The 14735-nt window shown below is 34.8% G+C and overlaps 2 protein-coding genes across 5 annotated transcripts; both read left to right on the top strand.

The window, feature by feature from the left end:
* Positions 1 to 1428: 1428 nt before the first annotated feature.
* LOC145316290 (mitochondrial tRNA-specific 2-thiouridylase 1) lies at positions 1429 to 6974 on the top strand. Its single transcript, XM_080156720.1, has 6 exons — positions 1429 to 1702; positions 3080 to 3148; positions 3552 to 3715; positions 4563 to 4719; positions 4838 to 5415; positions 6845 to 6974. The coding sequence occupies exons 1-6, from the start codon at positions 1541 to 1543 to the stop codon at positions 6972 to 6974; spliced, it is 1260 nt and encodes a 419-aa protein (XP_080012846.1). The 5' UTR covers positions 1429 to 1540.
* Positions 6975 to 7125: 151 nt separating this feature from the next.
* On the top strand, positions 7126 to 14122 carry LOC145316289 (uncharacterized). Of its 4 annotated transcripts, none has more exons than XR_013878413.1 (8): positions 7126 to 7268; positions 7822 to 10172; positions 10266 to 10381; positions 10718 to 10815; positions 11255 to 11339; positions 11515 to 11776; positions 12929 to 13434; positions 13886 to 14122. XR_013878413.1 is itself a non-coding variant. In XM_080156718.1 (8 exons), the coding sequence occupies exons 1-8, from the start codon at positions 7134 to 7136 to the stop codon at positions 12993 to 12995; spliced, it is 3153 nt and encodes a 1050-aa protein (XP_080012844.1). In that variant the 5' UTR covers positions 7126 to 7133; the 3' UTR covers positions 12996 to 13746. The 4 variants fall into 4 exon arrangements, 2 of the variants coding, with proteins under 2 accessions (XP_080012844.1, XP_080012845.1); XR_013878412.1 differs by lacking the exon at positions 13886 to 14122 and adding an exon at positions 13585 to 13746; XM_080156718.1 differs by lacking the exon at positions 13886 to 14122 and adding an exon at positions 12487 to 12525 and having other exon boundaries at positions 12929 to 13746.
* Positions 14123 to 14735: the final 613 nt, after the last annotated feature.

Raw genomic sequence — 14735 nt, 5'->3', positions numbered from 1 at the left:
TTATTATGCAAAATTACCCCCCGCCCCCCTACTCGTTCCTTACCTCCACTGCAAGAAAAATTCATCTTTTGTTTTTAATAAACAGTATAGAATTTATGCTCATTAAAGCATCATGTATTTTTATTTATCTAACTGAAGATTGTTCTTGACATGAAACACTGTGTATTGGACTTATCAAATAAAAATAACATGTTTAATTAAACTGTGTTGATCACTCTATGTTTAAAATATAAAAGGGAAGTAATTATGTTATTATCCTATTTAACCCATCCTAATTCTGTTGATATTAAATTTAGTATTTTTGTGCTTGTGTATAATTAAACTTGTATATAAAACCTCTGTTTTATTGGGGGATTGAAGCGAAGCTTTTCTACAGTTAAACTGGGTATACCGTATCGTCGTTTTTCGCCACTCGCGCCCGTCACGCTAGCTGAGTATCTCCTCCATAATATTCCAAACGCAAATTGTTATCTATAATACAAAGTAGAACGATGTCTGTCCGTCTGTCTGTCCGTCTGAAGCTTAAGATCTCGGTAACCGCTAACCGAATGGGCTCTACTCTTCAGGGAATATACCTACTGGTCCTGTGATGTTATTAAGATATTTTCTTGGGGGGTGGGACACCCCCAACCCCCCAAAAAACAAAAAAATCCCCCCCCCCATTTTTTTTTTATTTTATTGCAGAAGATTTCCTTGGTTTTTTTTTGCAGGAGAAGATTTCCTTGGCCCTTTTACGAATTTCACCTTAATTTTTTTGATCACCTCTTGGGGCAAAGCCCCTACAGGCTAGGGGCGAAGCCGCTAGTTTATTATACAACAAGTCAGACAACGGGCATCGATGCGTAGATGTATATATACTTTATATGAATTAACAGAAGATGAATAACATTTATAGAAAGAAAATTAAAGTTTTTGAATTAATTTTAGTTATCCTCTCTCCCTCCTAGGAAATTTTAAGAATAAAAATGAGTTAAAATTTTATCGATGTGGTTTTCATGTAAAATTTTTAAAAATACAAATAGTAAATTTATTAGGATATGTTAATTTAAAATTTATACAATTAATGCTGCGCTACTAAAATTCACTTGTCCTTGTTTTTTCCTAATCATTATTTGTTTTGATTGATTGATTGCAGGTTAATTTCAAGGAAGACGACTACAATGGACTTGGAGAAGGGGAAGGGACAGAATGGACAAATACTCTATTGAACAATTTTCCCTAAAAACAAAACAATTCTGAAAATAATATATGTTGTATTATTTAACTTAGATTTTTAAACGTTTTTGGACTAAGACTGTGAAAAGTAAATTTGAATTTCTATCATTTTTTTACTTTTCATATGCTGGTTTACTATTTTTTTAATTCAGGAAAATATGTGTAGAGAAAATTTTGTATATATTGAGGAGGGAAGGCGTCTCAGCCGGCTGCATCTTGTATTAAGTATTTTGTGAATTGTTGAAAAATATATCTATGTTTATAAAATGTTTATTTGCCATTTTTTAGATCTTTAATAGTTTGTTTTATTTCCCTAACAAATAGAATGCATCGTGGCGGCGTTAAACGCGTCGTGCTCGGTATGAGCGGCGGTGTGGATAGCACAGTATCCGCCATTCTCCTGAAACGCCGTGGTTTTGAAGTGATTGGCGTTTTTATGAGAAATTGGGACGGTGTGGACGAAACTGGCGTTTGCACGGCAGATAAAGTAAGAAAATATTCTTATAATATGTTTTAGGAACCCTTATAAATAAAGGTACTAAGAAAGAGAGGGAATGTCTGATTGAGCCAATAGGAGAATCGCATCGGAATTTACATTGGATCTCATTGGTTGAAATTATGTACACATTTTCCTACGAAGGCATGTTTTTTTCATTTCATACATACATAAAAGTCAGCTGTTAACAGTATATTTTCTTAGTAGAAAGCTTTGCGGAATCAGAATTAATTGCCCAAAAATTTCGTTTACAATTTGAAAGCTTGAAACAAAGTTGGATTCTTAAAAAAAAAGTTAGGCTGGCAACTCGCTGGTGAGGCAAAATTGTTTTTGTGAAAAATCCTCCAAAATCGAATAAAAAAATTTACAAAAATGAAATAAAATCTTAAGAGGGTTATTAACATATGATTTTGTTTAATTTTTGTAGATTTTTAATGTGCTTTTGGATGATTTTTCACAAAAATAATTTTGCCTCACTATCGAATAGCGAGTCTATCATTTTTTAAGAATCCACATCAGCTTGAGTCGAAAGTAAACAATACTTTTGTCTGCTAGGAATGTTCTCTCTTAGATTTGACGAAAAAAGGGTTCAGAATATTCTTCTACTCTTCTATTTCTATTCCCTTATAAATCAATTTTATTAGATGAAAGATTTAAATTTTATTTAAAATTTCGCATAGGAATAAAAAAACTTTTTATAAATTGATATCATAATCATTTTATACAAAGATTTTTTTTATTTAGCATCAGCATGATATACTTTTTGTTTATACCACACATTTAAAGAGTATTTTTTACATGTATATATTTATAAGTAAACTTAATCTGTTTCATAAAACAATTTTAAAATTTATGTTAATTTGTATTAGGCCAGCATTGAGTACCTACATAATTACCCATTTCTATATAGAATTTTAAGAATAATATATTGGAAATATGAAAGGGATTGTTGCACGATAATCATTTGTACTAGAATCTAGTAAACCACATTATTCTTTCTGTTCAATATTTTAAAGTACATTTATTGGGCATATATTTATATTTTATCCTGCAGTTTTAGTAATAGCAAGAGAAAATCATACTCTTGTGACTTGAAACAGTATGACTACTATTTTAGGGATGCCTAATTGTTTTTTATTTATTGTAATACAAAATTTTATATTCTTTTATCTTATGATTGCTATAATTTTTCTGAAATCGTGATTTTACCTACATAAATGAGACATTCTACAAAAATATTTAATGGTTCACTACTCTCAAGTAACCCGACTAACGAAATGCACTTCGTGCAACTATCCCTTTGTCGTAATTCTATAAGAAAACAAATTACTTACAACCTAAATACAAACATTAATTTCAAACTTTTAGGATTGTGAAGAGGCAGAAAGAGTAGCTTCAAAGTTGGACATCAAATTCAATGTCGTCAATTTTGTCAAGGCATTCCTTTTGTTCTATACAACAACGATATTCCACTATATTCTTGCATGCAATGTTTGTTTTAAAAGACAATCATGAACAAAATAGTAAAGTAAACTGAATTTAATGCTTATATTCGGTATCTTTCGGAAATCCACCATCGTTAAAGTGGTGTTTATCTATGTTATTCGGTGTTTTTGGCGTTTCACAGCTGTTTCTTAAAATTTTCTCGTTGTACTGCAAAGTAACTGCCAAGCTAAACGATGCATCGTTAATTTTTAAACTTATAGGTATTATTTAAAGATGTGAAATATTTTTTATATACCTAAATTTTTTGTGCTTTATTCATATAAAAAATGAACCACATAATATTTCAATAATGACTTATTATACAATTGTTATAACTTAAAAGTTAATACATCAGGAATACTGGAATGAAGTGTTTACAGACTTAATAGAGGACTACACTGCAGGACTCACACCCAACCCGGATATATTGTGTAATTCTAGACTCAAGTTTACACACTTTCATGAATATGCTAAAAACAAAATTGGCTGTGATGCCGTGGCTACTGGACATTATGCTAGGTTTGTTTTTATTATTTTTCTGTTTTTAAATGTTTTTTACAAATACAATGGTATGTTATGAAAATGCATTATCTCTTAAATATTTTTTTCCATGGATAACTTCTCAGAAAGCATTTAGGTTAATTTGCAAATCGTTAGAATTCAATGATAATTAAAATAACACGTTGTCGGGTAGGTAATGGAATAGAATCTCGGCCCAATACTTAATAAAATATATATCGTTAAAAATTTAAACTAATGTAGATTTCCTTTCCTATAAGGTTTGAATAAGGGGGGGGGTTTTTAATGCAACCATCTCGTAATCAGTGATTAAATGGCACTTAGAATTCGAATTTCGATCTGAAATTTTGCATGAATAATCCTTGGTAGGTCTATTTTCCCTAAATCGAACAAAAAGTTGGAAAAGTAACGGCTGGCGGCTCAGCCGTTTAGCCGTTTTTTGCCTATTTTCAGGGCAAATTCATCATTAATTACGTAGGAATCAACTTTTTAAAACATATTTTTGGTTTAATTCTGTTAAATGATAGCAATAACCAATTTTTAAAATTCTAGTACCAACAGCTACCGACTAGAACCGTTTGATAAGGTTTTTGAGTGAGAAAAAGTATTATGTGAAAATAGGTTTCGTGACTTTTTTGCTCTTAAGATAGTAATAAAATGGCATAACAGCTGAGCCGCCACCCGTTAGCCGTTACTTTTCCAACTTTTTGTTCGATTTAGGGAAAATAGACCTACCAAGGATTATTCATGCAAAATTTCTGATCGAAATTCGAATTCTAAGTGCCATTTAATCATTGATTACGAGATGGTTGCATTAAAACCCCCCCCCCTTTCTTTATCTTTTCAGGAACAGTTATGGAGAGAATTTAGAAGGAAGGGAACATGGTGGTCCTGCCTACCTACTTCAGGCTGTCGACAGAACTAAAGATCAGTCCTTCTTTCTATCTCAGATTAACCAGAATGCTCTACAAAACTCGATGTTTCCTGTAGGAGAAATAACAAAGGAAATAATGCATTAAAATTATTTTGTTTTTTATTTCTTTTTTAAATCACGAATATATTAAGTACCTATTTAATCATTTAATAGAAGTTATGAATTCAATACATTATTTTATTCTTCAGAAAGTTGTAAAAGAAATAGCGCGCCAATCTGGATTTCCAGAAATAGCTAACAAAAAAGAGAGCATGGGCATTTGTTTTGTTGGGAAGAAGCAGGCCTCTGGTAGACGTGGATTTCAAGAATTCATATCTGAATACATTACTGCTAAACCTGGCGACATGGTCGATATCGATACTGGCGATGTAGTGGGACAACACAAAGGTGTCCATCAATGGACCGTGGGCCAGAAAACAAAGATATTATTGGACGACAGACCTTTTTATGTTGTCAGCAAAGATGCTAAAACCAATGTTATTCAAGTTGCTAGTGATCAATATCACCCGTCACTTTATTCTGACAGTTTTTTTACTACCTCACCCCATTGGATCAGTGGTGCTCCGGATCAGCTCGCCTCTGCGGCCAGTGATAAAACATTATCATGTTCCTTTAGATTTCAGAACACTGCTATATTAACAAATTGCCTAATGAGTTACAATATGAGTTCTACAAGTAATTGGGAATTTATGGACAGAGATAGGTTAATTGTGTCGGTTGCAGAGCCTCTGAAAGCAATTACACCGGGACAGTTTTCTGTATTCTATCAGGAATTTATCTTATTTTCTATTTTGATGTTTGAAAAAAATTAAAGAGTAGATTTGTTACTTTTTGTGTTTCCTCTCTCATCAAAGTAGCCCATTTTTGGGGGCGTGGGGTTTTAATCAGGGAGTAAGGGAGGGGACAATGGATCGAATATTCAATCTTTAGGAGTCTCAGACTTTGGTGACTGGCCCAAAGGGAATGTGCAAGAATTTAGCAGTTTCTGACTGAGTTTGGGGACTTGCGCAAGAAATGCCGTTACTCGCTATGTTAGTTTTGAATATATATAGTTTTGCAGACAGAGAGTAGTTCAAATATAAATACACGGCCCCCCTCCCATACTATATTTCACTCCCTTCATCCCCACCTCCTTTTTAAAAGTAGACGAGAAAGGGAAATGGAGAAGGGAGGTGGGGGAAATTAACAGGATAAAAAGGGGCAGGAAGGCGTGCGGGTCATTATACTTGCCCATCCAGCTACACGCCTGCCTGCCCCTTTTCTCGTGTTCACATCACTTGCCCCCAAATCTCTTTTCTCTTTCCCTTTCATCTGAAGAGATCCAGGGAGATATTTCTAGTAATTAATTACAATATGGTTATCTAGGGATGGGAATCCGTCGAATTTTTGGGCCGGATTCGGATTCCGGATTCTGAAGGAATCCGTCAAAAAAAGTGACGGATTCTTGCGGATTCCGGATTCTTATTTTTGGCGGATTCCGGATTCGGATTCCGGATTCCGGATTCTAGCAGTATTTTAAAAGGCCGTCCGTCACAGAGGGATAGCTTTTTTCGTTAATTTATCACTATGTTACTTGGTTGAAGCCTTGATTTGTTTAAAGTGTTGACTTCCAGCATAACTAAAACATTTACATCACATTAGTAATTATTAAAATTTGTTATGTAGAAATTTTTTTTTTGATCTTTGCCTTCAAACAGAGGGAGTTGTAAGAAAAAAGACGGTAATTTTAGCCTACCAATTTAGAATCCGGAATCCGCTATAAAAAACGGATCCCGGATTCGGATTCCAAAATTGGCCGAAAATTGGGCGGATTCCGGATTCGGATTCCGGATCCGGATTCCCATCACTAGTTATGTCAGTCTGTAATACTGGTAATCTTATTTTCAAATGATTGCTTTTTTTCTTGGAACTTTTTTCTTAGTTTATGGTTTTCTAGATTTAATCAACAATCACTTTACAATTTCCACCATATTTTCGGGATTATTCTGGTTTTCATGGCCTTTCTTCAAAAACTCTTAAATTGAATTAATTGCCCATTGTCCCCTCCCTTACTCCCTGGGTTTTAATGCTGATTATGAACAATGTACTTTGTATCGAAGCTTTGAATGTACAATTTATGTATGTTGCACTTGCACTGGTCAATATCATAATTAGAAATACATACCTATGTAACTAAAATAAGATTAAATGAAAATTCAGGGTGATGTTTGTCTGGGATGCGCCAGAATAGAAAGACCAGGACCAAGTCTTTACACTTTGAACATTGGAAAGTGTCGGGACAAATACAGAGAAAAAGCTAGGAAGAATAACAAAGACCAATCATGAAAACTAACTAATTGTATGTTCTTCCGTTTTATCATTTGGAAATGTGGCCTCAAAAGTAAATAAGTGGTGCTAAGCTTTGTTAGAGATGTTTATGACAGTTCAGTACTAGTCAAGAATCCTTGCTGTGCAAGTATCTTATATAAATTTAAATCAGTATATATGAAGATTATTATTTATTTCAGAAAAGAATGCATTGAAAAGTTTAAAATGGCAGCAGCACAAGTGGACAGGGGGGAGGGAAAGGAGAATGGTGCTCCTAAAGAAGAGCCCAAAGAGGAAGAAGATCCTTTTAAGGTATATTCATTCATAGGATCTTTTGATTTATGTCTATATTTTGGGAAAATCAGCATTTTATATTATGTGTTATAGGTACCCATTCCTTGAAGTTTTACTTTAAATGTTACCTTTCATTTATTTTTCACGTTTCCTCTTTAAATTCTTATTCTTCTGCCTTTGACTATTGGACTAGCAGATCCATATGGACCGAAAAACTGACTGGCAGAAGAACAGGAATTGAATAATAATTGAAATTTGAATGATAATTTGATAAATATCCCTTATCTAACTTTCAAGAAACTAACTACATTAAAAAAAAATATTAGAAATCACAAAGGTTTTAGCCTCTTAGGAAGCACAATTAAATTAAAATGTCCAAACCTTATTCTTGATTGTAAAAAAACGAACATTCATCGTCCTTGCAATTTCTATTTATTTATTAACATCAAAGTTTTTCATCTGTCAATGATGTTTCTAATTTTACTAGATCGAATCTTAACAATTATCCTCTCACTCTTCATATTTGAATAAATACTATTATGGTTGTTTTAAGATTATTTTTATATTTCAGTGTTTTTCTCCTGTACCTGAAGGAATCCTAGTAGAAGATATTCGACAAAGCATCACAGGAAAATCAAGTAAACATTCCATTGGAAAGGCATGGAAGAATGATAACGGCGAGTATGTTCGCTACAGATGTTATGACAGAAACGTTGAGTACAAACCAGGCGACTCTGTGTTCATTGAGAGCCAACGTCCTGACCAACCCTATTATATATGCAATATTACAGAATTTAAACGAAGTAAAAAAGACACTTTCGTTGCGGGAATTCGTTGGTTTTATAGAACCACCGAGGTGCCCGAGACAGTTTATAATTTTCTAATAAAAGACAGGTATACAGAGCATGGAGAGAATGCGCTCCATGATCCTCTGGTCAAATCACGTGAGCTGTTTATCAGCAATTCAACGGATACTTTTCCAGTGAATGTTTTGCGTGGCAAGTGTGGTGTTATGCACTGTCTTGACATTGTAGCAGTCAAACAGTTTCAGCCAAATGATGATTCATTTTTCTACCTGCTAAGTTACAACCCGGAAACACGACGACTTGCGTCAACTCAAGGAGAGATTAGGGTCGGGTCTTCCCATCAGGCACGTGTTCCTCCTTTTGAAGGTGACATACCTCCCATAGGAAGGCCAGACAGATATGAAGAGTTGGTTTGGGAGCCGGGTAGAGTTTATGATCATGATCTGTTAATGTACCTACGTGCCGCCAGGTCGATGGCCGCATTCGCTGGCATGTGTGATGGTGGTTCTACAGAGGATGGCTGCTATGCAGCTGGCAGAGATGATACCACTGCCAACGCGCTAGACGTTCTGCACGAATGCAGTTACGATACAGGCAAGGCCCTGCAGACAATAGTTAAAAACCCTGTGCCAAATGGATTGGACCGACAATGGTCTGAGGATGAAACGCGTAGATTTATAAAAGGATTGAGAATACACGGTAAAAATTTCTTTAAAATTCGCCAAGAATTTATGCCTGAAAAAGAGACTGGTGAGTTGATCACTTTCTACTACCTGTGGAAGAAAACACCCGGAGCCGCGGGAAGTCGGCCGCGAGGTAGAAGAAATAGACATAGTGTCCTTAGCAGAGTAAAATCTGACAAAGAAAAAGGTAAAAAGAAGGGCACTAGCTCAGCCAGTGAGGTTGAAGACAGTGGCACGGAGGATGGAGAAAAGAATGCATACTTCTGCCGTTATTGCAATACTAAAACAAGTAAAGACTGGCACCATGGTGGAAAGGAGCTCAAATTATTGTGTTATGACTGTAGGATGTACTATAAAAGGTACGGTGAAATGCCTCTGTTACCTGGTATGGTAAGAAAAGAGTTTACATTTCGACCAATTAGTCCCAATGGCGAAGGCTCCCAAGGTGATGGCGATAGTGAAGGTAGAGGACTGGACAACCGACTGTCTCCTGACCGAGAGGAGAGTGACAGTGTTAGATCATTTAGTAGTCGGTCAGAATCTGGGAGTCGGACCCCTGAGGAAGATGTTTCGCGAGCCACAACGCCAGTGGTTCCAGCTCAGCTGCAGCTGCCACCCCCACTGCCAGTACCTGAAAATGCACAGAACGGTGTTACCCCACCTATGTCAGCACCTATGCCTATGACGGTTGGTTCTGAGGTTGGACAGGAGATTAATATTTCTAAACCCATTCCCCCAACGCCAACTAATTCGTTTGACATGCCCGAGAATCTTTCAACACGACGTGATGTTGATTCTGTCACTCCCACGCCAACTAATTCCTACCCGGCAATTCCGAGTCAGACATCTAGTCCAGCCCTGGCCCCACACAATCTGTCCAGCTCCATGGATTGCCAACCTACTGACCTATCAATAGGCTCAATCAACTCAAGTATTTTAGCTCCACCTCCTGCTCATCATGGTCTAATGTCGCCGAGTCTGAACACAAGCGGGACTAGGACACCCGTTGATTTGACATCGCCAAGTCCAGGTCCCCACCCGGAGATCCAGGTGCTAGAGCCTGAACCATCGACAACACCGAGCTCTCCCATGCCGATATCTCGGGAGCCGTCTCCAGAACCACGTTTCGAGGACGTAGAGTGCCATCGGTCACAGTCCGCCATTTTTGTGCGGCACGTCAACCGCGGCGAAAATAATTCTTGTGCTCGAACAGATCTCTACTTTCGACCCGTGCCGGAGAGCAAGCTAGCGCGGAAACGCGAAGAACGCCTTAGAAGACACGAGGAGAAGGAGAAGAATATGCAGCTTGGGTCTGGCCTTAGAATATCCCAGAGTTTGACGCCCAACAGCTTCTCGGTTCAATCTGAAATGGAACGACACGAGAGAGAGAAGAGAGAGCGAGAAATGGCTGAAATTCGCGACAGAGAAAACAGGTAAGTTTATCTTTTGTTTTATTGAATATCTAATTTAAATATAAATAACGTAGTTATATTCTATTCTTAATAAATGTTTTTTATATTATTTAGGATTAGAGAAGATATGATTCGTCGAGGAGCTCTGCGGCCGCCAGGTCTTGGCCACATGGATCCATATTTAGAGGCTGCCAGGAGATATTCTAGTGGCGTTCCGCCACATTTCTCTCGTAAGTTTTTTGTTGTTTTTTGTTAAGTAATTTCAGTTGAAACATCAAATAAAATCTAATGAGGACAATTCAGTATATCTTTTATTCTTAATTTAAAAATATAGTTAAACAGCTTAAACTCACCAATTTTTAGATATATTTTCGTACCTGGTTAGTTTTACCAAATATCTTGTTAGGATAAAAAGTGTTTTTTTTCTTCAGAATTTTGACGCACAAAAACATATACCAATAAGTAAATGAACTGTTTTTTTTGTAAACAAGTCCATCTTGTAATGATTAAGCTTCTACTAATGATATTTTTAAGTTTGGATAAAAGAAAACCATGACTTATTTTAGTCGGAGACCGAATGACTGCTGAGAGGTTGGCAGCTGAACGAATGTCCTTGGCAACTGATCCGCTGGTCAGATTACAAATGGCGGGCATAACTCCAGAGGTAAATAACTTAAGGAGGTAGTGGACATTGTGCTGCTTATTACACTAGTCCCCTAAGTTTTATAGTAACGTTTTCTGATTCGTTGGCTCAACAACTCTAGGAAATTATAGAATTTTTATTGGTTGTTTCATTAAGCTGAGTGTCCAAACGTTTAAACCAATAATTTTTATTTACAATAGGGATAACTTTGTGTGTAATCACTGGGATGTACATAATTTTATCGGCCATTGTCTTATATATTTAGATCCATGTAAATAACTATATATAAAGAAGTGTATTTACTCTCTATTTAAGTCTTCACAAAAGATTTATATGTTGATTCCAAAGCTGCTTCAAATTTTTTTTTAACTCAAATTGAATAGGTACAGAAATTTAAAACACATTTTTAGGTTCTTCGAAAATAGATTTTAACAGTTGCTGTTCATTTGTTTTGTTTTAGGTGTCCTCTCACAGTCACACCCATCTTCATATGCATCCAGAGACTGCGCTTATGATGGGTCAACCATCTATACCTGGTTATCCAGGTAAAGTATTAGTTTTTTTTTATAAAAAGAAATTTCTAACACTTTTTTTTAATCACGAAAAAGTTGCATCAAATTTCTAATAATTTTTTATGGAGAAAATTATCGAATTTGGGAATTTTATAACATTAACAATAAAATTTTTTCTTACTTTTCAAATTTCAATTTATTTAAACAGGTTTGCCTGGCCTTCCACCAAATTACCGACCACCGTTTGGCGATCTTCCTGGGGGGCTGAGGCTTCCAGGTGCCGATTACCTGTCCAGGTTGATGGCGCCTGGAATGCCTGGAACCGAGGCCCTGCAACGGCAGCTGCTGATGGAACGTGAGCGTGGCCTAATGTCAGCAGCGTCGCCGCTTGGGTCTCCGTTGGGTCTGCCTCCCATGTCCCTAGCCCCACCTCATTCATTGCAACAACGGCAGCATGAAGAATATCTTAGGTACAATTAATTTTTAAAAGATAAATGATTTTATGATGATTATACCACCTTTGGATTATTATTCTGACTTATGAAAGTATGTGTTAGAAAGGATGATGGGGGTGAGTGGAGAGTTTATGCTATTATATCAACCTCAAAAATTCTCACTAATTTGAATTTTTTACTAATGGATTTAACGATTACCCGTCTAATAGTGTTTTACAATTCCTAAATAGTTTCATTTAAAGCTATTGAATGTAAATTTTATTCTCATTGCAATAGTATATTGGCATTGGCAAAGCATGTTAATAAAACAATATTAAAACAGTTGTATTTAATTCACATTCCTTTGTTTACACCTACATGTTGTGGGATTCTGTATGGTAATAATTTGACAGACCTTATTTCGATGTTCTGAGACTTAAAGAAGCTTCAGAATTAATTTTTTATTAAGATAAAAAAAAAGAACTAAGTGCTATATATTATACTCAAATATGCCTTAGCTTACACTGTCATCAGAGAGTAAAATCTGTAACAAAATAAGTATTTTATGTATTTACAACTATGCAAGGAGGGCAAGGACATTGACAGATAGATTAAGATTCCTTTACATATACATCTTCTCAATACATCACTACAAAAGGAAAATTTGCACTCAAATATTTGTATTTTAATTTATCTTTCATTGTGTGATCCCTGTATCCTTGTAACTATGTTTATGATTATAATAGATGGTTATTGTACCAACGCCAGCAAGATGATTATCCAAGGTATTGCATAGCAACATGCCAATTATTAGCTCTGTAAAATCTACAGTTAACTGTAGAAAAATATCACCTATAAAATTGATAGTTTTTTTTATTCAATAGGTATATGTTATTTATTGCATCGTATTAAAAACAGCTTTCCGTGGATATTAAAATGAAAGATTATAAAATTGATACCAGTTTTGTTAGCTCAGGCCTTTGGTCCTTCGGGGCTTGCAGAACTGGCTTTAATCTTGTAATGTTTCATTTTGATATCCGTGGAAAGTTGTCTACAATACAATGCGATAAATAACTATTAGAAAAGCATTTTTGCTATATACCTGGATTTTCTAGTTAATGAAATTTTGAAATTTATTATTAATTCATTAAAAAATGGTAAAAAGTTTGATAATTAAATTTTGTTCAGGGCCGCCAGGGATAGAGAAATGAAAGTTAGAACATTAGAGGAAGCAGCCAGACAGGCGGGAAGATAGTAATCAACATGAACAATAATTCATCTACAGACAAATTAAATAGAACAAATTTATGCAGTGAAACATCAAAATTTAGAAAGATTCAATATACATACATATATCCTTCATCTACTATAATCATTCAAGGGTTTGAATGATTTTTACATCAACAAATTAAATTATTTATGTTTTTAAACAATATAGAGATTGAAGGGACATGTCAACTGGAAGAAAATTATTTGCTATGCTGCAAGAAATAGGTATCATTAGATGTTCAGAACAATCTTTCAGCAAAACAAAACTAATTTTCGTCTAGTTCACAAATTCCTTTAGTTTCTGGTTTTACCTTTTGTCTGCTGTTTAAAAGGTTTCTAAATTTATTTCATATTATTTAATTGTAAACTCCGCCATAACGTAATATAAGATTTTATGTAAGCATCCCATTGTTAATATATTCTCGGTGAGAAAGTACAAACTATGCCTTAATTTTAAAATTTGCTAAATATACCTAATCGTAAGATGCATCACAAAGGGTCTTTTAAACTAAACTAAATTGCTAAATTTATTTTCTTCTATTTTTAAATTTAAACGTCTACGTATTTATTAACAGTGCAAATTGTTTTATTTTCTTTTTATAAATATGTTTATTTTAAGTATATGAATATTAAAAAAAAGATTTCAACAATCAAGTGGCATAATCTATAAAATGAGCAAAAATCTAATTTGTATTGTTTGTGCTGTGACCTTGAAATTCTGCATATTCATTATTATTTATTTTTATAAAATTACATGGTCGTTTTTAATCAACAAAAACATGTTTTTTTTTAGAAAAAAATCTGTTTTAAGGCGACTGCAAAACCTCCTAAAATTCTGTGCATAATATTTGATTCATTTTGGGTTTATTTTTAAAGAATAAAAATTTAAACAAATCTAAAGCTCAAAAATAAATACTAAACGAAGAAACGTTATGAAATTATTATACTATTATAGAGGATATTTTTTCTAATTTTAACTACAGTATTAATTTTTAATTAATAATTTCTTAAGTCTTTAATATTTGTGTTAGTAGACCTATAATTCTATAGATAATGTTTGTATATATGCTAAATGAAACCTAGATTAGTTCCAATAAAAGTTTTGCATCGTAACAACTGTATTTTAATTGTAGTTTTGACTCTATCTTTAAAGGATACATAAAAATACTAAGGATGACAATATCCATTGAAGCGACTCAACAAATAATACACAAAGGCTGATTGGGTTGTTGATGCAACAAATTCTTCCAGAAAAATTAAGAAAAAATCGGGGAAACTTTTTTTAATTCTTCTGTGTAATCCTTCTAAGGAGAATTTAAAATCAACAAAGGGGGGGGGGGGCGAAAGTGACACTTTTTGAAACCAAAATTAAAGTCAAAGGAACTCAACTAAAAAAAGAGTTACAGGTCTGACATTTTGCATGGCAGTTGCTTTATAGGGGTACAATATGGAACTGTGAAGAAACGGCGTCGCAACTGCCAAAAACCGCCGAGAAAAGGCAAAAAAAAATTCGGCGGTTGCGCCGCAGTTTCTTCACAGTTCCATATTTTACCCCTATAAAGCAACTGCCATGCAAAATCTCAGACCTGTAACTCTTTTTTTTAGTTGAGTTCCTTTGTTGACTTTTAGTTTTGGTTTCAAAAAGTGTCACTTTCGCCCCCCCCCCCCCCCCCCTTTCTGCGGCCCGGGTAGACCCTAGAAATAGAAAAGCGTTGCACTAAATGAG

The sequence above is a fragment of the Acartia tonsa genome, chromosome 4 (genome assembly GCF_053477335.1).
Source record: "Acartia tonsa isolate MP-2025a chromosome 4, ASM5347733v1, whole genome shotgun sequence".
Classification (NCBI taxonomy): Eukaryota; Metazoa; Arthropoda; class Copepoda; order Calanoida; family Acartiidae; genus Acartia; species Acartia tonsa.
Note: the sequence above shows the minus strand (reverse complement) of the source record. Positions and strands in the feature narration are given on the sequence as shown.

Coding starts and splice junctions, on each gene's coding strand:
- LOC145316289 (XM_080156718.1), top strand. CDS start 7,134: ATGAAGATTATTATTTATTTCAGAAAAGAATGCATTGAAAAGTTTAAA. Junction 10,382..10,717: donor CGTTCCGCCACATTTCTCTC/GTAAGTTTTTTG, acceptor GACTTATTTTAG/TCGGAGACCGAATGACTGCT. Junction 10,816..11,254: donor TGGCGGGCATAACTCCAGAG/GTAAATAACTTA, acceptor GTTTTGTTTTAG/GTGTCCTCTCACAGTCACAC.
- LOC145316290 (XM_080156720.1), top strand. CDS start 1,541: ATGCATCGTGGCGGCGTTAAACGCGTCGTGCTCGGTATGAGCGGCGGT. Junction 1,703..3,079: donor GCGTTTGCACGGCAGATAAA/GTAAGAAAATAT, acceptor TCAAACTTTTAG/GATTGTGAAGAGGCAGAAAG. Junction 4,720..4,837: donor CTGTAGGAGAAATAACAAAG/GAAATAATGCAT, acceptor TTTATTCTTCAG/AAAGTTGTAAAAGAAATAGC.